General features: G+C 36.9%; 1 protein-coding gene across 1 annotated transcript; it reads right to left on the bottom strand.

Moving 5' to 3' along the window:
- Positions 1-1,391: 1,391 nt before the first annotated feature.
- VCPIP1 (valosin containing protein interacting protein 1) lies at positions 1,392-26,927 on the bottom strand. The gene is made up of 3 exons (XM_057736287.1): positions 23,973-26,927; positions 13,819-13,905; positions 1,392-3,587 (listed from the first exon to the last, which is right to left on the bottom strand). The coding sequence occupies exons 1-3, from the start codon at positions 26,686-26,688 to the stop codon at positions 2,716-2,718; spliced, it is 3,675 nt and encodes a 1,224-aa protein (XP_057592270.1). The 5' UTR covers positions 26,689-26,927; the 3' UTR covers positions 1,392-2,715.
- Between the last annotated feature and the right edge of the window lie 908 nt (positions 26,928-27,835).

The following is a 27,835-nucleotide window of genomic DNA, read 5'->3' as shown; positions in this document are numbered from 1 at the left end:
CATCTTCAACTCTACCGGGATTTTGGGTCATCAATTCAATCTCAGTTTGACTAACTATAAAATGGATTACTGAAGAAAAAAATTTACAATTATACTTCAAATTTCAGTTAAACACTGCAAATAGAACTTAATTATAGGACTGAATTAGAGTTATACTGTTACATGTAGGACTAAGAAAATATTTTAACAAATTTAGGATCCCTAGCTTGGACTCAAAGTTGTGGCAATCACAAATGGTAGTACTAAAAAAAAAAATCATTCCTATAATTATGTATTTATGAAAACCGTATGGAAGGACAAATGATGATAGTCATGAACTTAAAGAAATTCTGCTCTAAAACTTTTTTGTGAAGATGATACCTGGACCACTTCTCCAAAACCATTAATTACCACAACCAAATTTCAACTGATTTACAATAATTTCAAGAATTTCATTCTCAGAATTAAGCCTTTTATTCTTTATCAAGGGAGAACCCAAACTATTATTATAATATTCATACCTAACCAGCTTCTAAATAGCACTGCTGTGGCAAGAGAAATTAATAGCATTGTCAGAGATTAAGCCTGCCTTCTAATGTTCACAGGTGCATTCTAATTTGACTAAATACAAGTATTTAATAGGGAGATAAAATGTGTATCTGATATTTTTATTTTATGCTATGAAATTATATTTGTCAGTTATTAACTAAACATACCAAGCCACAGGTGAAGAAAATATTTGTTAAAGAAAAGGTGATTATATCATTTACCTGGAAACAATGCATTCGCTTGTTACACAGTTTTCCTGTATTTAAACTAAAAAAAGTGTGTGTGTGGGGGGGGGGGCTTGTTCAGTGCCTGAAAAAAGCCAAAAATAATGATAGTGGTTAGTGATATTTGTAATTTTTAATTTAATACACAGAAGTCACCTATACTAACTAAATGGGAAATATTATTTGGTAGCTGCAGTTCTTTATGCAAAACTAGTACACAATATAAAAGTTCTAAAATTTCCTTCTATTTATAGACAAAGAGAAAGGTATTTGAAAGTAAATTCAGAAAAAGAATGGAGATAAAATATGGTTTTAAAATGTGATAATGTGATAAAACTAACCCAAATATGTATCTTGCTCAGATATCACCTGCAAAATGTCTAGAGTCTCCATTCTCTCCCTATTCAAAATGGAGTGGTTAGTTCATTTAACAAGTGGATTCACTCAGATACTTTTACAGAAAGAAACCAAAACCTCCCTTATTTGGAAACACAGGTTAAACTACTGTCTATATTCCTTATGAATCAACAGGTTGAGATTTTTAAACAACTGATAATATACTTTCTGATGTACATTTTCTTAAAATGCAAACGGTTCTGCATCTGTTACACGAGCAAACAGAGACAGCCAGGCTTTGAATGCTCTAGATAAGAGATTGTATTAACATACATTTTGTCTTTTGTCCATTCAAATTCAACTTAATTTCAGTGAACAGAGGAAAAAGATGGATTAACATGTACATTTCAGAATACAGATTTGCAGAATAGGATAAAATAGTGCAATACCAATCTCAGGATAAACATTCTTTAAGGAGTAAACATGAAAGCTGCTTCTTGAGGAAACTGGCACTAAAGATTTGATGAATACACTATTTAAGCAAATGCCCAGTTGATTAGGGTATGATGCAGTCAAATTTGCATCCAAATCCAAGTGAAGCCAACAAATGAAGAAAATCTTATGGATTCTAAGAAAAAAAGGACACATTTTTGGTTCAAAGGGGCTCAAAGACATTTAGCATATACAAGCTTAAATACCATTGATCAAAATTGTAGAACAATGTAACTCATTCATAAAGATAAATTCTTATTTATAAATTCTCTGTGAATCTGACAAACTCTGAAAATTAGAGATTAACTACTGCTACCATTATTTTTATTATTTTCTACCACACTTTGCAATCAACTTTTCTGCAAGATTAAAGAACAAAAACTTGGTGGTATTGGACTAGGCCAGGATTCAAAATAATGGCAACATATTATCAACAACAGAGCACACAACTGGCTGTGTTGGCTCCGACAGTAACATTACTGAATCACACTGACTTTATCATCCTAGAATACATATTTTTCCGAAACCTTACTCGAATCAGAAAAATGTTATATCATTACACTACCCTCTCAAGATATTTTCACCAAGAATACATATCTCTATGAATGTGTTTACGTTCACAGAAATGTCAGGATCCCAGTGTCTAATATATCCTTATATGAATTTCAAGATACAATTTAGTTCCGTTAACCTTCAAATTTACATAAATCCTTTGACACGTTAATAAATATATGGAATGGTTACCCTGATGACATCAACATTAGTAAAATCTTACTTCCTCCCAGCTCTAGCCTTTTTAGAAGTCAAACGTATGTAGCAAGAGAATTTTCATGTTTGAAACATTAAGACTTTCGTGGAATTAAAACTACAAAGAATTTCCAATGAACCACATATATGGAAGAAACTCATCTCAGCAGATCTAATAACTAATTTATAGGAATTCAGAGCCAGCCTGGGCAGCAGTATATTAAAAGCTATTGCCAATCACACACTTGCTATCATGCACTGAATAACAAGATATAATCTTTGAATTATATACGTACAAGATTTTTAATGACTAATCAGTTATGTGGCCCAGCCAACAAATATTACATATTCACAATAAACATTCTGCCTTTATTAGCTTCTAAGTAAATCAAGAGTGATCCATTGGCTCAGTTGTGTTTGTCATCTCAGCATCTTGACTATCCATCTCTTCAGGCTCCTCCACAGAATTTCCCTTTTGTGCTTTTGACTTTGTAGCAAATGCTGCTCCCAGTGCCTCTGCCACACAGCCATCAGTTGCTTCAGTATTCAAACTTTCAGTGCCACCAGTCAGAGAAAAAGATTCAGCTAAGCCAGTCTGAAGACTCCCAGACTTCACAGAAGAACTCACACCTTCAACTTTCCTTTGAGGACGATCAGATGGTGACTGCTCTGTACTTCGATCCCGCAAGTGCTTGTCCATCGACGCCTGAATAGAAGAAACCATTTCCTGCAATTTTTTTCGCTGGGCCTCAACCATATCAGGATCAAGCTGCCTGCTGTCTCTCATTGTAACTACTCCAGGAGCTATTCGAATAAGCTCACTGTTACTAGGAGCAGCTGTGAATACAGAAGGCTCTGTTTTAATGGAACTACTACTAAAGTCTGTCCCTGTGGTATGCTTCCTTACAACTGGAGTTTCCCTAGCTCTTGGGTCAAGGTGTGGGGTACTGGATGCAGTTCCTAGAGAATGCCCTTTTCCCTGAAAGGCAGTTACATTATGAAGTTGCTCAGATTTCTTTTTCACTACTCCACCACTACCTAGTTTTAATAACCCATGTGAGGGACTTGATTCCCTACTTCTTGTAGTAGCCTCTGCTCGAACCTGACTTACAGCCTCTTTAACTAAATCTTCAACATCAGGACCGATGGGAAAATGTCCTGCAGCATCCACACACAACTCCAGTCTATCTTCAGAAGCGTTATAGACAAAGGTTTTGCCAGGCAGATGTGGAAAAGTACAATGCTTGCCATCAGCCATACCTTAAGAGAAGAAAAAGAATTTAGCACATTAAAATCTTACTTTAAAGGTGTAGTAAACACAATTATTATTGAAATAGTAAATTTCCACTAATTTACAGGTAACAGCTTTCAAAACAAAATTAATTAGCAAATAATTAATTACACTTATTAATAGAATTTAATGCTATTACAAAAAGAGAAATACCACCATAAACCTTAAAGTAGTTTCCCAGGGGATCTGAAAAATATATATCATTAACCAATTACAAATTAGGAAAGTCAGGCTTGAAACAAACAGTTGAGCTATAAGAAAAACACTAGCAACAGTGTTAGTAAAGTGCTTACTTATAGTAAAGCAATAAGAAAGTATACTTTCATTTAGTAAAATTCAAATTATAAACCTTAAAAATACCTATAAGGGCAAAGTGTTGTATACACATGTTGCACAGTGTGTTGAATTAAAAATCATAAGTAATTTTATTAAATTACAGAATACCAGAATAAAAGTTTTCTCTGTGTGTATATATGTATTTTTCACAAATACAAATATGAACTTTCAAAATAAGATAGTCCATATAAAGTCATAGGTGTGGGGGCACATTTAGAAAGCTAAGATTAAGGCATTATGACTCAAGAATAACTGTAAGAATTGACATCTGGTCACAATAAATTAATAACATCTTATTCAATTCCTTTGAAATAGTTTATTTCATGTTACAACTCTTACTCCTCTCTGGCAGATCAGAACCACCATATAAGACTGAGTTCTGGATGCTCCTCAAATGGCCCAGTGCAATATACTTTCTCATAGTCGACTAACGCAGTAGGAGAGGGTAAGAACTTTAAAGCAGGCTTCCCTCTATTTTCTACCTGAAGAATCTGGTCTTGCTACATGGTATTTCCAATTTTTATACTTTTTCCAGCCTGGGCATAAAAAAAGTACATGTGTGTTTTAAGTTATGCAATATCTTTACATTTTAAGTTTGTCACTCTAAGTATGCTCCAAATATGCAAAAATAAGGGTTTTCAAATTTTATGAAAACACAGATTTTCTATGTTTAAAAAAAATGAAGTAGAGAACTTTTAATAATATATGGGTAAGTTTATACAAACTAGTTGAAAATGAATGAGATTGCTAGTAAGTGCTATAGAAATTCAGAGAGGGGAATAAGTGAATTCAGGAATGCTCTGAGGGCATTTAGGTTGTCTCTCTCCAGTTCTGTAGGTTATTAATAGTTCTTTCCTCTCTGAAAAAAACTACATGGAGCGGTTCTAATGTATCTTACTGCGAATGTTCCAAATAACCAGAGGAAAAAACAACTTCAAATGAATCAATACCATATAGTAAGTTCAAATAAACATTCATTTCAGTGATAAGTAAAAATCCAACGAGAATTTCCTCTTGGCACAACATCTTTGGCAGAGAGAACTGACAAAAATAGATGTACAAAATTTAAAATCAGAGATGTCTAAATAGTACTTTTCAGAGCACAGCCCTGATCTACCAGGGGATCTACCAAACCCCTACCTCAGAGATCTGTAAACCATGGCTCAGGAAACAAGATAGCAAAAAAGAATTTTGAATGGTAAGGCCAGGGATGCCCCAAGGCAAAGCTATTCATTTCAAAGATAACAGCTACTGAGCCTCATTATGTGCCAGGAGCTAAAGCAGAACCTGAAGATTCAAAAATAAAATGTAATTCTTAGGAGATGCATACCAACAACAATAGATAATTATAATGCAATCAAGTATAGCAATGAGTATAGTACTTATTTCACTAATTATTTGAGGATTATATGAGAACACATGTTAAGCACATACCACAGTGCCTAATATATATCATGCAGTCAATAGCTGTAATTTCTCTATTAGATCAAAAGGTTTTGTAATTGTTTCCAGGCTGCTAATGTGATGCTTTCCCTTGGCTATCCCTGGAAAGAATCATAGTCCCACACATTTATCACAGTATTATTTACAATGAAACACTGGAAAAAATCTAAGCTTTCAACAAGAAGAGAATGGTTAAGAAAATTGCGGTCTATCTACCTGACAGAAGTAATATGCAGCTATTAATACTGATATAAATAAGTAACCTATGATGCCTCATTTATACAGTAAAATATGCATGATGATAAAATAGCAGGAAACAAATTTAAGTACTGTAAATACAACCATGCCAAAATATGCATGTATAAGACAAGTATTTAGCAATTATAGGTGATGTTCCCTATTTCTATAGTTTCTAGGCTTTTACATTATTAAAAAACTTTAAAATATATGTCAAAAAATTAATACAAATACTGTGTTGTGATTAAACCTAATCATTTAGGTTTTATATAACATAGAGTCCTTTAAATTTTAAGAATCAAGGTGTATTAAAATTTCTATATCATACGATGAGGAGTCAAAAATTATCTGCACTCCAGTTATATTAAAACTTCTGTTGGTTGCACTGTCTTATCAGAGGTTTCCATTCAAGGCTACTGTCTCTCCAGTCACTGCTGTGCATGTATGAACGTGTTACATCAGTTCATTTGTAACTGCAGTGCGAGCAAAAATGTATGCCCCACTTGTGATTTGCACGAAAGAAGAGCAGCGTGCAGTGATTCGTTTTTTGTGGTCTGAGGGTATACCTGGTGACATTATTTATCAAAGACTTTGTGCGCAGTATGGAGAAAGTGTTTTGTCGTGAAGAATTGTGTATGAATGCATAAAGATACTTATTGAAGAGCTGAAGCCTAAACTTCGGATTAAACACAGAGGACTGCTATCCAAGGGTTGTTGTGACCTTGCATGACAATGCACGTCTGCACACTTCTGCCCACACTGTCGACTCTCTGCTAAAACTTCATTTTGAGGTGTTAAAGCATCCTCCCTATAGTCCTGATCTTGCTCCAGCTGACTTTCACCTCTTTGGTCCCCTGAAAGCAGCCCTACGAGGACGAAGATTCACTTCTGATGAAGAAGTGAAGAGAGCAGTGCATTTGTGGTTCGCAGCTCAGCCTAAAACATTTTTTAATGAGGGAATATGAAAGCTTGTTGACAGATGGACAAAGTGTATTGAAAAGCAAGGAGATTATGTTGAAAAATGATATATCTGTCTTTTCTAAAAGTTAATTAAAATCTACAGCCAGAGTGTGTATAATGTTTGACTCACCCTCGTATATCAACAATTCCACTGTACATATACACCAAAAGACATATAATAATATTTATAGCTACATTCTTTCTTACATCAAAAAACTGGTAACTACCTAAAGTGCATCAGAACAATGGATGAATTAATTTAAAAATACCTTTCCAAACATAAAGAATAGGAATATATTAAAAGTCTAAAAGTCTATTAGTTACATTGGGCAATATTTCTGTTCAAATGTAGACATAACCATCTATCTGTTAGGGTGGATTTGAACCAAGTAAGACAATTACATTCTTTTCCAATTTTTGGAGGGTATGGGTTGTATATTTGGCAGTGAGGAGGGCTTGTTATGCTTTGATTCTTTGACCACATGATGATAATGATTTGCCACATGAATCTGTCCTAAAAATAGAGATAACATTTCACCACAAATATCAGATGAAACTATATTTTGAAATGTAAAATAATTTTCTGATGTTGACCTATTTCAAATGGCTGTGTTATGGTCAAAAAAAATTTAAATAATTCTCCAAATAATAGCTGGGATTCTAATCACAAACATTAGCTAAGTACTTATTAGGTACCTGGCCCTTTGCGCACAGTCTCATTCGATCCTAATAACAACCCTGAGATTATCATACCCACTTTACAAACAGAGAAGTAACAAAGGAATAAATAGTAGAGCCAAAATTTGATTATCAGATGTTCTTACTCCAGAGCTCTAAACTCCCTCCTAATAAGAATAATACCACAGGCAACATTTAAAAAATATAACGGCTCTATCGACATATAATTCACACACAAACCACCCATTTTTAAGTATACAGTTGAATTTTTTTAGTATATTCAGAGTTGTGCAACCATCACCACAATCACTTTTAGAACATTTTCACCATTCCAGAAAGAAACCCTGAACCTATTAGCTGTCACTCCCATTTCCACCCTCCACCCCATTCCCAGCCCTGGGCAACTACTGATTTATTCTGTCTCCCTAGGTGTGCCTATTCTGTCATTTGTATGACTTTTCATGTAAGCAAAATAATACAATATATGGTCTTTCATTTCTGGCTTGTTTCATGTAGCATAATAGTTTCAAGGTTCATCTGTGTAGTGTGTACCAGTACTTCATTCCTTTCTATTGCCAAGTAGTATTTCATTGTATGGATATACCACATCTTACTTATCTAATCATCAATGGATAGACATTTGCATTGTTTCCACTTTTAACTATTATGAATAATGCTATTGTGAACATTTGTGTACAAGTTTTGTGTGGACATGTTTTCATTTCCCTTGGGTATACACTTAAGAATGAATTGCTGAGCTGTATAGTAACTCCATCTTAAATTTTTTGAGGAACTGCCAGACTTTTTCCCCAAGCAGTTGCACCATTTTACATCCCCACCAGGATCTCCTTGCCCACAGTTCTTATTATTAGCTGTTTTGATTATAGCCTTTCTAGTGAGTGTGAAGTACTATCCTGTGGTTTTGATTTGCATTTCCCTATGGTTAATGATGTTGAGCATCAGTTCGTGTGCTTATTGGCCATTTATATATTTTCTCTGGATAATATCTATTCAGATCTTTTGCCCATTTTTAATTGGGTTGTTTGTCTCTATACTGCTGAGTTCTTTATATTCTAGATGCAAATCTATTATCGGATACATAATATGCAAAATTTTCTCTCATTCTGTGGGTTGTTATTTCACTGTCTTGTTGGTGTCCTTTGCAGCACAAAAGTTTGCTTTTTAAAAAAATTTTTTTTTAATTATTTATTTATTTATTTAGGCTGTGTTGGGTCTTTGTTACCGCTTGCGGGCTTTCTCTAGTTGCGGTGAGTGGGGGCTACTCTTTGTTGTGGTGCTAGGGCTTCTCACTGCGGTGGCTTCTCTCGTTGTGGAGCATGGAGTCCAGGCCCACAGGCTTTAGTAGTTGCAGCCCTTGGGCACAGTAGTTGTGGCTCATGGGCTCTAGAGTGTAGGCTCAGTAGTTGTGGTGCACGGACTTAGTTGCACCACAGCATGTGGGATCTTCCCGGACCAGGGATGGAACCTGTGGCCCCTGGCAGGCGGCTTCTTAACCACTGTGCCACCAGGGAAGTCCCAAACGTTTGCTTTTTATTTACCTACTTTTTTCTTTTGTTGCTTGTACTTTTGGTGTCATATCTAAAAAGATTTTGCATAATCCAAAATCAAGAAGTTTTATGCCTATGTTTTCTTCTAAGAGCTTTCTAGTTTTAGCTCTTATACTTAAGTTTTTATACATTTTGAGTTAATTTTGTATTTGGTGTGAGACAGAAGTCAAACTTCCTTCTTTTGCATGTGGATATCCAGTTGTCCCAGGACCATTTATTGATAAAATTATTCTTTCCCTCATTAAACTGTCTTAGCATCAGAGCTACCATTTTAAAAATAACTTCAAACCAAAACCAAAAAACTATTCAGAAAATAATCAAGAGAATCATCCCCACACCACCCACCACAACCCTCCCACACATAAGAAAACAACCGAGGGAAGTTATTTTCAGTTCTATGAAAGACACTGCATACTTACCCCAAATACTGGGAGCCCTGTAATTAATCAGAATTAAATAATAACTTTAAAAAAACCATTAACCAGTATCAATATATTTCAGAAGGTAAATGAAGTAAAAGATGGAAAGTTAAAATGAAAGGGATGCAAAAAAAAAAAGGCAGGGGCATGCTCAGAGAGAAATTTATAGCTTCAAATGCTTATCTTAGAAAACAAAAATTTATAATCAATAATCTAAGCTTCTACTTAAAGAAACTAGGAAATGCAAATTAAATCCAAAGCAAGCATAAGGAAAGAAAAAGTAAAAACAGCAGAAATCAATGAAAATGAAATCAGGAAAACAACAGAGAAAACCTATGAAACCAAAACTGCTTCTTTGAAAAGATCAATAAAGCCGATAAACCATTAGCTGGATTGGTCAGCAAAACAAGAAAGGCACGAATTGCCAATATCAGAAATGACAGAGCTACAGACCTTACAGACATTGAAAGGCAGCAGGAGAATTATAAACAATTTTATGCCAATAAAATTGATAACTTAGATGAAACGGACATATTTCTTGAAAGGCAAAACTAACAAAGCTTACTCAGGAAGAAAGGGATAACCTTTAAGAACACTCTGGGAAAGCAATTAAATTCATAGTCAAAAACCGTCAAATAAAGAAAACTCCAAACACAAATGGCTTCACTAGTGAATTCTACCATTTAAGAAAGAAATAACAGCAAAGCCAATACAAAATCTACCAAAAAACAGAAAAGAAGCGAACACTTCCCAACTCTATTTTCTGAAGCCAACATTTACCCTGATTAAACAGTTATTACAAGAAAACTACATACCATTATACCTCATGAATGGGGTCACAAAAACAATCAACAAAATATTAGCAATTAGCATCTAGCATGTGACATTGATTCAACATTCAAAACTCAATCAATGTAATTCACACTATCAACAAATTAAAGAGAAAATCCTCATAAGATCATTTCAACAGATGCAGGAAAAGAGCACTTGATAATATTCAACTTGCATTTGCAACAGTATAAAACCATCAATAAACTAGAAATAGAAGGGAAGGTCCTCAACCTGATAAAGGGCATTTCTGAAAAACTTACAGGTTTGAATGCTTTCCACCTTAGACCAGGAACAAGGCAAGGATATCCACTCTCACCACTCTATTCAACACTGAATTTACAGCCAGTGCAATAAAGCAAGAGGAAGAAAGAAAAGGCATATAGATTGAAAAGGAAGAAATAAAACAGTCTCTTATTTGCAAAAGACATGATGACTTACGTAGACAATCCCAAAGAATCTGCTAAAAAGCTACTAGAACTAACATGTGAGTTTAGCAAGGTCACAGGATACAAAGTTAATGCACAAAAACTAATCTTATTTCTATGCACTAGCAATGAACAATAGGACACTGGAATTTTTAAAAAGCATCTTTTACAATAGCATCCTGAAAACATGAAATATTTAGATACAAATCTAACAATGGATGTGTAAGAATTATATGCTAAAAATGACAAAATTTTGATGAGAGAAATTTAAGGATTTTCATAAATGAAGAAATATGACATCTTCATGAATCAGAAGATTTGATGTCAAAATATCAATTGTCCTCAATTTGTTCTACACTTCTAACACAATCACAATAAAAATTCCAGCAGTCCTTTTTGTAGAAATTGACAAATTGATTCTAAAATTTATATGGGTAAGCAAAGCACCTAGAATGCCCAAAACAATTTTGAAAAAGAATAGATGGAGGACTCATACTAATTTCAAGAATTACTATAAAAACATAGTAATCAAGATGTGGTATTGGTGGAAGGAGAGACATACAGATCAACAAAGCAGAAAAGAGATTCGAGAAATAGACCCACATGAATAGGATCAACTGATTGTTTTAAAAGTAACTTTAGTGATGTATATTCTGCATATAATTCACCTTTCTCAAGTGTATAATTCATGGTCAGTTGATTTTTTTGATAAAGGTACCAAAGGAATTCAATGGATAAAGTATACCTTTTCCAACAAATGGTACTGGAGCAGCTGGACATTCACACACAAAAAAATTAACCTTGCCTCATACCTTACTATATATAAAAAATCAACTGAAAAGGGATCATACACCTAAATATAAAACCTAAAACTATAAAACTCCTAGAAGAAAACATAAAAAAATGTTTGTGACCTTGCATCAGGCAAAGATTTCTCAAGTGTGAATTACAAAAGATTGTTAAATTGTATCAAAATTAGAAACCTGTAATCTTCAAAAGAAAATGTTGAGAGAATGAAAAAGAATTCCAAACTGGAAGAAAATATGTGCAAAACACTGATAAATGATGTGTGCCCAGAATATCTAAAGAACTCTTAAAACTCAATTAAAAAAAATTCAAACCAATTTAACAATGGGCCAAAAAATAATAATAAGATAGCAAATAAGCACATGAAAAGATGCTCAATATCATCAGTTATTAGAGAAATGTGAATTAAAACCATTATGAGATAGTAATATAAATCTATTAGAATGGTTTTAAAAACAAAAACCAATACTACCAAGTGCTAGAGGAATACAATGGTCCAGTTATTTTGGAAAATGGTCTGGAAGTTTCTTATAAAGATGAGCATATACTTACCACATTACTCAGCAATCCCACTCCTAGGTATTTACCAAAGAAAAGTGAAAACATATGTCCACACAAGGACCTGTACACAAATGCTTATAATGGCTTTATTCACTGTAGCCAAAACCTAAAAACAAACTAAATGTCCTTCAATTGGTTATGGAATTTTTAAAATATGATACATACATACAATGGACTACTACTTAGAAAAAAAAAAAGAATAAATTACTAATACATGCAATCAGACAGATGAATCTCAAAAGCATTAGGCTAAAAACTGAAATTGACAAAATTTTTCTGTAATGGGGCAACATGGTAAATATTTTAGGTTTTGCAGACCTTATAGTCTCTGTCACAACTATTCAACTCTGCCATTGCACTGCAAAAGCAGCCATAGAGAATATGTAAACATGAGTGTGGCTGTGTTCTGATAAAACTTTATATACAACAGGCCTGATATGGCTCACAGGCAATAGTTTGCTAACCCCTGTGCTCAAAGAAGCCAGACACAAAAGGTTAAACTATAGGGTCCCATTTATATGATGATGAAAAAGGAAAACATACAGGGACAGAAATCAAATCAGTGGTTGCCAAGGCCTAGGGGTAGAGGTAAGGGGTTAATTAGAAAGGGGCACAAGGCAACTTTTTGGAATAGTGGAGATATTCTACATCTTGATTGTGGTAGTGGTTACATGACCGTATATGTCTGTCAAAATTTACAGGCCTGTATATCTAAAATGGATGAATTTACTGTATGCAAAGTATGTTTCAATAATCCTGTCTTTGGAAGGAAGGAAGGAAGGGAGGGAGGGAGGGAGGAAAGAAGGAAGCCAACTGGCCAACTGGCCATTCTTTGGTCCCCGATTCAATAAATCAAAAGAAAAAAATATGTTTTGAGACACTCAAAAATCAAGGAAATTTAAACACTGACTGGATACTTGGTGATATTTTAAAAATTACTGTTCACATTTTTTAGATGTGGTAATGGCATTATACTTATTTTTAAAAAAGAAAAAAACAGTTCTCACTTTTATAAGTACTGAAGTTATTACAGATGAAATTATGTCTGAGACTTATTTTAAAATAGTCGATTTGAGAGGGGGTGGGTAGAAATGTACTGATAATTATTGAACCTGGGTGGCAGGTAAATAAGGGTTCATTACATTATTCTTGCTACTTTTATACGTTTGAACATTTCTACAACAGCTAAGTTGGGTTTTGTTTTTTTAAGAAGGAAAAAAAGTGCATGAGAAAGGAAAGAAAAGGAAAAAGGAAAGGAAAGAAAAAGAAAGGAAAGGAGAGGAAAGGAGAGGAAATAGAGATTATGCACTTAATGCCTACAGAGGTCAGGTAGGTGAAAAAGTAAGATAAGCCAGAGTGACAGTCTGGGGCCAAAAGCATTCACATCAAATTTTTGAAAACACATATGGGGTCCAAACATACATACTGACAACTTCTCTCTTAAGACCTTAAAACTCTAAAGATACAGTTATACACTTGCACATATCTTTATAAACAATGCATACATAATGTGAAAAGAAGTTATATGTAAAGTGAGCTGTTATGTATAATACAGAAAATACTGAGGTTTATAGTAATCACAGTCAAAACAAAACAACAACAAAACACTATCATATGGTTCTAGGACACTCACTAGCATTATAAACAAACTGGCCTCTAATTTTACAGTTTGTCTTTAGTTGTTAAGGATCACATACATAATTTAAATGAGAAAACAGGAGAAAGAAAGTGATAGATTTTTAGCATTACAGCAGAAAATATTGCTGACCATATCAGAATAATAATCCATTTTAACTAGGCAGACTGGTAGAGAAGAATATATACCTAATATTAACACTGGAAATAGTTTTAGAAGAATATCATCTGAACTTTCTTAATCTTATAATAGCTTGAGTGGAGATATTATCTAAGAATAAAATCAGAAAGCAACTATACCCATGGTTTTCTTCATAATATTATAGAATACGCCACCCTGCTGGAACATGTGAGGAAGCCCCTTTGCGTAAGACCATACATCTTCTCCTGTAAAATAAAAAGATACAGTATTAGCAACAAACAAGAGAGTTCAACCAGGCTTGCTTTAATATGGATTAGCCTCAAACAGAGATTGCAAGGCAGATCTCCTAAATGAGGGATGCAGTCTGGTGTAATACAACACACAGGGAGAGAGAGGGAATGAGGGACGACAGCACACTAGAAAATGCATGGCACATCTAAAGATGGTAGCCACTGCCAAGAGCTGTCATGGAAGAGTATAGGCCTGCTGTTTCAATACCAAATGGCATTTCAAGAGAAGCTAGAAATGTTAACTCTCCCAACTTTTAAATGTAGAAACTAATTCAAAAATGTCTTTAAAACTGCATGAGTCAAAATACTGGGCATATTAAACCAAATACATATGAAGGCTCAATCCAGTTCAAAGTAAACTAGTATGCAACTGTGGATTAGAACAACAGAAAAGGTGATAGAAAGATATTTATGCTTTTCAAGTAGAATACAAAAAATATATTCTATATTTATGTTAAAACTAACAAAAACAGATGGACAGGGCTAGGGAGAAAAGTAAGTAGGTAGACTTAAGGTAAGTAATTAAAGTACTTTGTTGTTCCAAAGTTGATTTTTTAAAATAGAAATTTAGTGGGGAAATGACCTGTTGATGACATTTACAATAAACATTAGAAGCCCACAAAATAGCCACAAGCAACCCTCCATTTCACAAAACATATTTTTCAAGAACAGCCTCTGGCAGTGCCTATTATCAATTAGAAGTTTCAAATCAAAACTTAAGAATGATAACTACTGTTCAAGAAGTTAATAAAGAATGGAAGGAACATAAAAGTTATTTTGGTTTGCGGAATATGGTTATTTTTGTTTCTTTATACTTTCATTATTTTCTAACATGATAATGTATAGGTACTGCTTTTATAATCAGGACTTTTGAAAGTTAATTTTAACAAAGAAAGGTTAACTTTTATCTTTCCTACTAGAAGACTGCACTGTTGATCGGCGCTCTGAATGGAGGTTACTGATGATGTGAATTAATCACTATGTACCTACAATCTCTCAGAGCTCTAACCCCTCCCCACAGTGATAACAGGAATATGAATCCACATGGCAGTTGGCTGAAGTTGCTCAGTATATCAGTTTAAAGTATACAAATTTAAAAAGCCTTGGCACTTAACGTTTCGGTTAACTAGAACATTTACTTACACATAAACACTTCATTCACTAATGATACAGTACTACTAGAATTGGCAATATTTAAGGGTGAATGTAGATGTTTAATTTAAAAATTTTTAATATTAGTAAGAACCCCCAAATACAGAAGTTCTGATTGCTGAATTTATCATTAAACTTTATTTGGATAAATTACTTCTATGGTGGTAACCTTTCCTTTAGTTATTATTAATGTTATCTTAAATGTACTTTAGTATTTTATAAAATACTCTAGGATATTATTTATCAAATACCCTAGAATATCAAAACATATCAAAAACTTTTTTGGTAGCACTTAATTATTTTGGTCAAAATCTAAAAACACTTGCCAAAATAATAAACTCCTCAGAACTGACCACCTAAATACTAGTAAGAAAAATAACGTTTCTTAGCATTGCAGGCAAAACTCTAAAAAGTAAGAATTCTATTGAAGTGTTTATCAACCTTGTGTTTTCATTATCTACCTAAGGATTCTTTTTAGACATTATTTTCCTAATCTGCCTTGACCATGACATTTGAATGCTACAGATATAGTGTTTATCTGTTTATGTACTATAAGTATATCTGCACTTTTTTCATTAGAGTGAGAGTTACTTTACCCTCCCCCAAAGAATCAATTTTTACCCCCTTCAGACCTCTATGGCCCCAGTGAGCATGCATACTCTATTGCTTTAAGGGAAGGATAGATACCATCGAAATCTCTATTATCTACCCAGCTCTGAGCAGGCACTTCACATAGTTTCATTTTCTCCTCACAACTGACCCTATTTCACAGATAAGGAAACAAGCTCAGAGAGTTTAAATAATTCTCCCAAGATTGAACAGCTAATAAGAGGCAAAGCCTGGATCTGAATCCTGTGTATCTTTCCACAGCTTATATATACCCTTTCCACTGCTACTAAACCTCTACTAGAGGTCAAATCATGTTACAACAAATTTGGCAGAACTATCCATACTCTCTCCTTATAGAAATCCATGGTATCAACAACTGGTTGGAAGGAAAACTAGGCAAATTACTTCCTTTGGTATATACACACTTCCACTGAATTCATGCTTGTTGGTAACAGAACCAAGAAAAGGGATCAGAAATCAGGAAGCAGGGATTGTGACACTGTGCAAGTCCCCCATCAGTCACAGATGCCTCTCCATCCCTTCTACAGCTACCCTGGTTCAGGCCCAGCTCCTGCCTGAAGCACTGCCACTGCCTCATGATTAGCCTTCCCTCTAATCTTATTCTCCTCAAATCCCTCCTCCATACAGCCTTCAGAGTTAAACCTTTAATGGTTCCCCCAAACCATACGGTAAGTCCAAGCTCCCTTTTCTCAGCATATAAGGCAGCTAAGATTCCTTGCCCTCTCTCCTACCTCACATCTCTCATCATATCCTAACTTGATTTCCACAAAGCAACACCACCAAACTGCTCCAGTTCCCCAAAGACCAATCACAGCTACGTATTCTTTAAAACTCAATTTAGATATCATTTCCTCTAGGATTCTTCTTCAGTGGTGGTTAGGTAGGTACCTTCCTTGCTGCTCCTATGCATATGAACACCACAGCCCTAATCACACTGCAGGTTAACTCAGTTTACTTTTCCATTTCCCCTTCTAGACCAGAAGTTTTTCAGTCAGGAAAAGGTCAGTGGCCTATTTGATTTTCTGTTCCTGGGACCAGCACAGTGTCAGAATTCGTGAAATGAATAAATAGAACAAGTGAGGTTTTTTCTTTTAATAATGCCTGAGAGGGCTTCCTAGGTGGCGCAGTGGTTGAGAACCAGCCTGCCAATGCAGGGGACACAGGTTCAAGCCCTGCTCCAGGAAGATCCCACATGCCACGGAGCAACTAAGCCCGTGCGCCACAACTATTGAGCCTGTGCTTTTGAGCCCATGAGCCACAACTATTGAGCCCATGTGCTGCAACTACTGAAGCCCACGTGCCTAGAGCCCGTGCTCCGCAACAAAAGAAGCCACGGCAATGAGGAGCCCACGCACCACAACGAAGAGTAGCCCCCACTCACTGCAACTAAAAAGAAAGCCCGCGCACAGCAAAAAAGACCTAACATGGCCAATAAAATAAATAAATAAATAAATTTATAAAAAAAAATGTCTGAGAGAAGTCCATGAAAAGCTTAATTGAAGCAACAATGACAACTGCTCTTTTATGTTATATGGATAAAATGTTAATTAATGGTACCATCTGTACCTCTTTATGAATCTAATAAAACAAAATCATAGCAAAAACAAAGGTAAAGACTTTTAGGTACAAACTTGCAGTTACAAAATAAATAAGTGACAGGGATTTAACATACAACATGGTGACCATAGTTAATAATACTATATTTGAAAATTACTAAAAGAGTAGATCTTTAAAAAAGGGGGAGGAGGAATTACTTTTCTACTATTTCATGGGAAAGCAAATTCTTAGAGAATAGGACTAGTCTGGTAGAGCATCTAACAAAAATTATAGTAACATCTTTCTGTTAGTCTCCAATTAATTTTGCTTTAAAATTCAACTGTTTCTTCATAGTACAACAGTAAAATACTGAACATATGTGTATGTGTATAAATGTAGAAAAAAGTCTATACCACCACCATAGATAACCTCTGTTCACACCTCGTCTTCCTGAAATCCTTCCTAATAGTCTTCAGTTCTCCCACCTGAACAGTAGTTATTATATACGGCAGTGATATTATGGATTTTTTTTCTTTTGGTTATCTATTTTTTTCCTCTTTACTAATAAGTAATTTTTTAAAAGTATGTTAAAATTAAACATTAAAAAAAAATCAGACTTCCTAGGTGACGCAGTGGGTAAGAATCTGCCTGCCAATACAGGGGACACGAGTTTGAGCCCTGCCCCAGGAAGATACCACATGCCGCAGAGCAACTAAGCCCGTGCACCACAACTATTGAGCCTGCGCTCTAGAGCCCGTGAGCCACAACTATTGAGCCCATGTGCCACAACTACTGAAGCCCACGTGCCTAGAGCCTGTGCTCTGCAACAAGAAAGGCCACCGCAATGAGAAGCCCATGCACCACAGCGAAGAGTAGCCCCCACTTGCCACAACCAGAGAAAGCCCGTGTGCAGCAACGAAGACCCAACACAACCAATAAAATAAATAAATAAATAAATAAATAAATAAATAAATAAATTTATTTCAAAAACAAAGAATATCATTAGGACTTCCCTGGTGATCCAGTGGCTAAGACTCTGTGCTCCCAATGCAGGGGGCCTGGGTTCTATCCCTTGTCTGGGAACTAGATCCCACATGCCGCAACTAAGAGTTCATAGGCTGCAACTGAAGATTCCGCAACTGAAGTCCCGGCATAGTCAAATAAATAAATAAATAAATAAATCATTGTTTGTCTAATTTTTACTACTAATAACAAAATCATGGTGTTAAAAATGAGTTTAAAAGGTCATAATTCCAATTTTCTAACTTTATTTAAAAAGGCAATTTGAAGTTTCAGCAAGTGAGTAAATTTTAAAATCTAACATTTATATGAAATATATTATTATTTAAAAAACAAAACAAATAAAAAAACAAATGAAATATATTATTAAGTTCTCCCCAAAATATCAAAAGTTAACTCTGAACTCAAGTACCTATAACCATAAAATAAACTGACTAAAATGTAAATTCAAACTAGGAACATGGGGTTGTTTCTACTAGAAGAATCCTAAACGTATTCATTAGCTGAAAAAATTGTTGCCATCTCTCTACCCTTCCTGCAGATCCTCTCCTCTAAAAATGTATCTACCTTATCAATAGTCAAAACCATTCCTAAGAAAGGCATGCTTGTTTCTCTCCTTATACTCAGTCCCTTAAGTGTCTTTTCATGTCATCATCAGCATTAAAAGATATATTTATCACACACACACATGCACATGAATGTGTGTAAATGAATACACACACACACAGAATCTGCTTCTCTCTGGAGGTGTAAACGTTAAAGAGAACTACTGTACTCATACATAGGTGAGTTCTTTGAATTTTTAAAAATATTATAATTAAAAAGTGTGAAGAAAAAAGAAATAGAATCAATGTTTATCTTAATCTTCAAAGTATGATATTATAAAATCACCATTTACAACATACATATTTATCTTAAGATACATCTATATGCATTCTTCTTATTCATCTTTATGACTGCTCCCGCATTAAAAATATGCTGTCTACAAACCAATTGGAAGGGTTATCAGAAAGTATGTTAAGAACAATAGATGCATTAAGCACTATCTAGATTTTAAACTGTCCTTCATCCAATGTTTGAAAAAAAAATTCAAGATGCAATAATGATATTCAGACCCCATGTCATCTTAAAAATAAGTGTTAATATCATGTGTGATTTTGGAAAAGCCCAAGGCAGTTATAACATCAAGAAGTACTCTGAAATTATAAAATATTGTGTAACTTAAAAATGTATATTAAAAACTCATACAGTTCTTTATGGAAGATAGAAAGTATATAAAAACAAACAAGTTTCTCAACTTCTGAAAGGATGCTAATCTTTGTAGTAAAGTGGGATAAATATCACAAATAGCCTAATTCCATTAAAGCAACTCTGACAAAGTATGTATAAAACTCTTATAAAACTGACAAACTGTTTCTCACAAATCTGTCTTTACCTCTTGAAGAAGAAAATTAACTAAAAATTTAGTGGAATACAATACTAAGAAAAAAAGAAACTAGCCTAGTATTTATGGTGGATAATGTACTATCATCTATCATATCTACCACAAAATAGAATCCACAAAAAGCTGGTCTATAAGAAAATTTAATCACATATCTTGCAATGCTAGAGTTGGGAGTCTCACATACTGTATAAATAATGAAGATAACATTCTGCAAAAATTGTTTAACAATGTCCAAGTAGTCTGGATAAAGCAGATTAAAATCTGTGAAATATTACAGGTAGAACACTGTTATTTCACTTTAAACTACCACTGTTAGATTCAAAGTGATTAGTTCCATGAACTGAGCAAAAGACTGATGCACTCACTTACTGTCTCGTTGATACAAATAATAATAAATATAAATTCTATTTAATAAACATCCTACTTAAAAACAGTAGAAAGGAAAAACATGTCCCTGGCTATCAAGAAGTCAGCTTATTTAATGGAAATACACAATCCTTTACTTTTATAGCTTTCATCAACAGATCTCCAGCTTCCTTTTCTCTATACACAAAAATTATAAATGAAAGCTATAAATGTATGGGATGCCCTCAGTTGAGACCCTGCAGGTAAGTTTATGGAGGGCAAGGACCATGTCTCACTCATCTTTGTACTTACAGCACAGTCTCTAGCTCATAGCAGACATTCATTTTGCTGACATAATCTGCATTCATTCATTTAACAAGCATGTACTTGGCACCTAATAAGTGCCAGGGCCTCTACTAGGTGATAAAAGTATTCATCAGTGAAAAAAAACAGGCTACTGTCTCTGCCTTTGTGGAGTTTATAATATAATGGGGGAGACAAATGAGTAAGTAAACCAACAAATAAGATAAAGAAAACTTGTAATAGGTGCTATGAGGGAAATGAACAGGGTGCAATAATAGAGAGGACCCACTTAGAGTGGTTTAGCAAAGGTCTCTCAAACCCTTAGATAAGGTGGTCAGGCGAAAACCTCTCTAAGAAAGTGGTATTAAAGCCTTAACCTAAGTGAGAAAGAGGCAGCTATTCGAACAGCAGAAAGCTTGATAAGCGATTTTCTAAACCAACATACCAGCAGTTTAGCTCGCATTCAGTAATTCAAAAAGTCATTTCTGCACTTTGAATTTTTTTTCTAAATAAAACCCTGTTGTTTTCCATTTTTCCACCCTCTCCAATCTACACATCCAGTTTCCCAGCACTTTTTTTTTATAAATTTATTTATTTATTTTATTTTATTATTGGCTGCGTTGGGTCTTTTTTGCTGTGCGTGGGCTTTCTCTAGTTGCTGAGAGCGGGGGCTACTCTTCATTGTGGTGCGCAGGCTCCTCATTGTAGTGGCTTCTCTTGTTTTGGAGCATGGGCTCTAGGCACGTGGGCTTCAATAGTTGCGGCACATGGGCTCAATAGTTGTGGCTCATGGGCCCTAGAGCACAGGCTCAACAGTTTTGGTGTATGAGCTTTGCTGCTCTGCGGCATGTGGAATCTTCCCAGAGCAGGGCTCAAACCCGTGTCCCCTGCATTGGCAGGTGGAGGATTCTTAACCACTGTGCCACCTAGGAAGTCCCCCAGCACCCTTTACATAAGGTTGTGTGTACTTACTTAGCTATCCCCAAATTGACATTTTCACAAACCTATCACTTTTAATTAAGAATATCTTCCACGGAATTCCCTCTCAGTCCAGTGGTTAGGACTCTGTGCTTCCACTGCAAGGAGCATGGGTTCACTTCCTGGTCGGGGAACTAAGATCCCACAAGCCATGTGGCCAAAAAAAAAAAAAAAGAGTATCTTCTACATGATTCAAATACAGTTATGAGATAATTAGAGATAGAGAACTAATGTTTATAGAGGGACTAATACAGGTCAGGCACTGTCTTAGTACTTTAAAGCAGAGTGTCTCTCAAGTATCACCACCATAAAATCAGCAAAACACTCTTTTTACGCTTAAATTTTGTGTCAGAGGTAGAAGCGGGAGATTTAAAGAAATGTGTGGGTTTGTAGGGGCAGCAACGTAAATGTTGGAGGTGAAGAGGGAAGAGATCATAACAAGAAGACATTATCTTGGTCAACTCATTGCAGTCCACAGGCCAGTACTTAGATATTCAGGTCCAGAAACCTCAACTCCAATTCAAAAAGTGACTAATTGTAAATGAGAATTATATTTTACTAATTTTCATTATGAAATATAATATGCTGGTCAGACTTTTAGACTACTGATCATAACCTCACCCATGCCAATTTACTAACCTACATGGAGTACACAGCCTTCCAAGTGAATATAATCCTCACCTGCACTCTCACCTGTACATCAATACTTAGATCAGGAAGCTAAATGAGTGATCAGACTAGATGCCTGATGACTACAGAATCAGTAAAGGGATTCAGATATTTTCAGCCAGGCCACAGTGAGGACTGATCAGATATTCCTGCCCCTCAACAGAGATTACGTTTTTAGTCACCAGAATTTTCACGAACCCCAGTCGACATATCTTTTCCATTTGTACAGCAGTGTATAAACAGTGCCAAATTCTGCTTTTCAACTCTTTTTCAATGTTCAATGCTGACCATCCATTCCATTTCTGTTGACACAGGCTTTTCTTTAGATATGTTAATGTCATCTATTTAATTCAATCAAACACATTTCAGAGTGCCTACTACCTGCTGGGCACTATACCAGGTGCTAAGCATCCCAGGTTAGATAAGAGCCACATCCTCAAGAGTTCCTCTTCTATGGAGAAAGAGCTCTTTTCCTGTTTTGACCTAGGAGATTGTTGGGTTTTTTTAAAAGTGCCTTCAGCATATATCTAAATGTATCCATTCTGTTATTAATGATGTTGTTAAATTTTCAGAGTTCTGGGAGTACTTTGCTGTTGCCCTATGTACCAACTACAAGGGGTATCTTGTGTACAGGAGGCAACTGAAGTACTACTGGGGAGTTAAGCAGCTTGCCTGAAATCCCTAAATTAACAAGTAGTGGAGCCGGGAATCAAATTCTAGGTCTTTCTAACTCCAAAAATCACAATCTTTTCCTTCATTCTACACAGTCTCTAAGAAAGTAAAAACTCTAAGAGATAGAAAAAATGTAAAGTGCCTAGCTAGTACATTTCTTGACATATCCTCCAATTCAATAACTATGTCTGCCAAAATAAAGTCTGCAATATTAAGTTATAAATTTGCATAGGGTTTTAAAATTCCCTATTGACTACTAGGCCCCCAAACTTAACAAGCCAGAAATAATCTTCATTTTGGAAGGTCAAGGCCCAACTCACTGATATTTAGTACTCTTAGAAAAAACACAATCAAAACCCAGATCACTTTTCTAGTTGAAAGCTCTTCTCTCAGCAAAAATAAGGCCCCTGTAATGTGTGATATATTTCAATTTTACCTCTACTTTAAGCCTTAATAAAGCATATTAACAGTAATTTAGAAACAAAGATTAGCCAATAAAAACAATGTAAAAAGTACACCATTGGATTATTTCCCAAATTACCTAAAGCTTTAAATCATATATTTGGTTGATTATATATTTTCCTTTAATTGTGCTGAATTATTAAAAAGAAATGCTTCTCAAGCAATCCTATTAACATCTATCTCGGTTTCTTATGTTTCTCATCAGTTATGATAGTTCGTTATAATTGATGGAAAAGAGTCACTGAGCAAGGAAATTACTTAAACACAAATCCTAATATACAAATAAGAAAAATGTGATGAACTGGGAAAGGGAGAATAGGAAATGGATGAGAGAGACTATTTGGTGGGAGTGCAGTGAGCATATAAACCCAGAAACTGCAATTCATCAAACAGGAAGTCCTGAAATCACATGACACACAGGAAAATGAAATTTAAAAATAAATGAAAAGGGACAAGGTGGGCAGGCTCAAAAGAGTCAAGGGGGAAAAAAATGAAAAAGGCTTTAAAATGGATCCATTACAAGCCTATAAAAAAAAAAACAACAATTACAAGAATACATTATATTTAAATAATCTGATGACAATTAGGGGACTACTTTCACTTTCTTAGTTATGTTTTCCTAATATTTACTCAATAGAAAATCACATTAACATCTATCCATTAAGTGTCAAAAAACGAAAAAAATAATTTTCTTCTAAAATATATAATCAGTTTTTACAATGATCACATTTTTTCCCAGAAAGACATCAGAAAAACTCAGTGTTATTACATTCACAATTAAGAAATACTGTCTGAATTAAACTGATCTTACCCATTAACGTTGCTAAAAGACACAAGGAGTACATTTCTTTGTCAGCTTGCTCCTGAAGTTCCTTAGATGACAGTTTACCGGTGACAGCACTTTCTTCTTGTTTCACAGTGTGGGCTGAGTGTGCTGCAGCAGACTGTCCCCCTTCGGCTTTACTTTTTAGAATCTCTATTGTAATTCTGTCACCATGCTGTAAAGGAACTGGCTCCTTTTCCATTCCTGCCTGGGGTGGCATTAACTCTTTAGGAGGAAAGCCATATCGAATACACTGCAAATATGGAGGAATGCTGAATTCTCTGGCTATGCTTTCCTGAAGTTCAAAAAAGGTTGTTGAAGACTTAAGTGTAACCATGGACTGTCGTCCATCATTAGTTGTTATTCGGATCTTCTTCTCCTTAGAAGTGGTTGGTGAATAGGGAGCCTTGGTAGGGGTGGCAGGTGCAGAGGATGGACCATCACGAATGGTACTGGGAGAAACAGTCCTGGGCTGCCCCTTTTGATCTTGTTTTAACTTCTCTGTTTTCCGTTTCTGCATTACAGAAGCCTGTTCCATAATATTCTGTTGAATAGTTCTTTCAGTTTTACTCATGTTTAACTCCTCCTTGTGCAAAGTTTTTGTTTTCTGTCCAGTAAGAATAATTTTAGTTGGGAGCTGGGATTCCGACTCTTGTCCTTGTACATCTCCAACTCTTAGGGCATGAGCACCATCTATATTTACAGGAGTATAATCATCAGGATTCTTTTTGGCAGTCTGATGCAATATAGTGTGGACAACTTTCTGAACTAGGATTTCACTCCCAAATTCACCCGGAAAGTGCTTGGTAACAAGTTTCATCGCAACATCATAAACATTACTATTCAAAGATGCATCGCTTTCATACTGGAACCAATATACTGTTTCTCTGACCACTCTTCCACCCCATTCCAAAGTAATAGGAAAAGCTTCTGGTAGATTGTCATACTCTTTACCATCCCAAAAATGTTTGAATCCACAACCACATTTGCCACCAGTGGACCTAGAATTAGTTCTGTCCCCATCCAAATACACAATAGACCCATCTCCTCTGACTCTTCGCACAGATGTGCCATGACACCAATTACAAGCTGTTAGATTACTCAATCCGTAGTCTGGTACCAGAACATCTTTCACTGAATCATATGAGCAAACCAAATTGTTCAAGGGAAAGCTATAATTTTTGTCAGGCCTCAGCTGTCCATGAGTACTTTTTGCCAGGTTATACAGTTTCCCTCCTGGAGCCAACCACTCTGGAGGAACATGAAGTTCAGAAAGGGCACCACAGAGCAAACATTTGTGAAGGCGATTATCCATCACTGCTTTTTTAGCAGCTGCTGTGACTTCTTCAGGCTGAACTCCTATCACCCCTGTCCTCCTGTAGAAATACTGATGGACATCAGCCACCAAACTAGGATGGATACCGTGTATGTCCATAAACACTTCTTCCATAGCAGCAACAAGCCTAAGTAAGTATTTATCCTGCAAACTTCTGTCTCCTCCAATAACACAACCTCCATCCTCCTCAAGTTTGATGTACTTCTTAATGAGGTCCTGAGGCACACCCCACGCTTTAGGAAGCAAATTCATAGGCAGTTTGGGCAAAGCAGCCCCCTTTATTCCTACCAAGGGGATATAATGGTTTCTACCAGAGCTACTCCAGGCAATACAGATTGGTTTGTTCAAATGACCATCTCTCCCAGTGCACTTCTCTGCAGGGATGAGCCCTGGCAGAAAGGTGGCTGAATAATCTCCAGAGCTTCGCATGCCACTGAGTGAATCTAACAGAATAATGGGGCGATGTAACACATTGGCGAGGCCAAATATGTGGATGTTCCTCAGGCCCAAGGGAACACCCTCAGGTGGTACAAACAAAGGGTCACACTCATTGATGATGTCCTCCCACTCAGCGGCATCAATGAAGTCATGGAACAGGGCTTGATATCGGGCCAGGTGCTGCTGAAAGTGCTGTTTAAGATTCTCTCTCAAGGCATGCCAGAAGAGCTCCCGGCCTACTAGAGCCCGGGACACAGCATGCACCAGGCAGTGTCCATCCCCGTCCACATGCACTGGAATGAGGCATTCCTGACTTTTATTGGCCCGCTTGATGTCCTCTAGAGTGTCATGCAAATACAGGAGGCTTCCGGAGCGGTCCTTGCCATAGCCCACCGTGTTAACATGCTCTGGTTCGATGAGGAAGGCGCGGTCACCCAGTAAAGCGCAATCGAACAGTTCCCCCTGGTTCATGTCGCGGAGAAGCTTGGCCCGGCCTGTCTGTTTGTCCATTCCGTAGCGAGCTAAGATGGGCGACAGCAATTTGCAGTGGTAGTTGGAAAGGCCCATCACCTTTACCAGTTCCGTGTTCTTCTTAGGTGCCCCTGTCACCCCAAGCAGCGCGTTCCGCAGCAGGTTGTGCAGCACTACGTCCGGGTCGGTGACCTCCTCCACCCCCAGCAGCTGTTGCTGCTCGTGCCGCTGTCCGCACTCGGTACACTCGATGCTGACAGAACCGGAGGCCGGGAAGAACAGACGCGCCTGGCACTTCGGATCCGGGCAGCTCCCGGAGAGGATTCTCCGGTCTCTCCGCTTCGAGAGCCCCCCCGGAGCAGCCGCCGCCGCCGCCGCCGCCAGGGACGGCGGAGTCTGCGGAGCCTCTGGGGGAGGAGGCGGCGGCGGCAGCGGAGGCGGCGGCGGCGGCTGAGACATAGCTCTCGGCTCTCGAGTCTCGCTCCGCGTCCCAAGCGACCCTCAAAGGCTCATAGCCCAGACCCCCGCCGGCCCGGCTCGGTCTAGTCCAGGCCCAGGGCGAATCACTTTCCTTTCCCTACCAGCTCCTCCTCCTCCTAAGCGAAGGCGGAAGCGCCGGACGTTGTTTCTCCTCTTACTTCTCCACTGCCGTAGCCGTTGCCCCGAACGTAACGGCCACCACCCTACCCCGCACTCACACTCACTCACTCTCCTCAGACACACAGACATACACGCCCTCACTGAGACTGCGCAAGCGCACCTTTCGCTCTGCCCTCTGGGAATTCGAGTCTTCCGGCCTCTCTCCTGGCCATCAAGCGCTAGGATCCTGGGTCCATAAAGAACCACAAATACCGTGAGGCCAAGCGACCCGGCCCCTGTGGAGAGGAGGAAGAGGAAAGCACTCGGAATGGGGGCAGAGAGGAAGAGACTCAGTCACGTTGCCCGCCGGGAGTTGTAGTTTTAACTGTATCTCTTTTGTTCTCTTCCCCACTCTGGGGCCCTAGCAAAATGAGTCTGAGAGACCACATTTCCTAGGATGCCCTGCGGTGCGACCAGACTCACTTCCCTCTTAGGCGGAGGGAAGGATATAGGGAAGCTTGGTTAAAAACAAGAGTTAAAGGGAATGGGTGTCGGAAGCCGAGGGTCTGAAGCTCACGACTCCTAGAAGGGGAGGGGAATGAAAGGCTCTCAGTGAAGAAGGTACGGTAAATAAATGTCCAGCGACAAGGCGGGATGGGAAGTTCAATTAAATGGTCTAGTCTAGGCTGGAAGTCATAAGAGAAAATGGGGGAGAATAGTGAATTGATTCTCAGAGTGTTTCTTAAAGTTTTTTTTTTTTCTTCTTCTATCACATTCCTCTCTTCTCATTCCCACCGTTATTGTAAGCCTCTGAGGCTCCTGAGCCTCCTTTTCTGCCTTTCCCCCCTCTCTACTGGGAGTCATTGAGGCACCATTTGTTTCCTCGTTCCATGTATATCTTTGCAGTTTACAGTACAAATAACAATATGTTGGATGTTTACAGAGTTTAAATACATATCCAGAGCTTTTGAAGTAGATATAATATTGTTTGATCCTTACAATCCTACCCTCAGAGAGTAAGAACTGT

This window comes from Hippopotamus amphibius, chromosome 5, assembly GCF_030028045.1.
Source record: "Hippopotamus amphibius kiboko isolate mHipAmp2 chromosome 5, mHipAmp2.hap2, whole genome shotgun sequence".
In the NCBI taxonomy this organism is placed as follows: Eukaryota; Metazoa; Chordata; class Mammalia; order Artiodactyla; family Hippopotamidae; genus Hippopotamus; species Hippopotamus amphibius.
This window is presented reverse-complemented; position numbering and strand designations above follow the sequence as displayed.

Bases quoted from the DNA above. Each gene is read 5' to 3' on its own strand.
- VCPIP1 (XM_057736287.1), bottom strand. From the start codon at position 26,688: ATGTCTCAGCCGCCGCCGCCGCCTCCGCTGCCGCCGCCGCCTCCTCCC. The intron at 13,906-23,972 runs GTAAGATCAGTT...TTTATTTTACAG, and splicing joins TCTTTTAGCAACGTTAATGG to GAGAAGATGTATGGTCTTAC. The intron at 3,588-13,818 runs GTATAGTTGCTT...TCTTCTCTTAAG, and splicing joins TATTATGAAGAAAACCATGG to GTATGGCTGATGGCAAGCAT.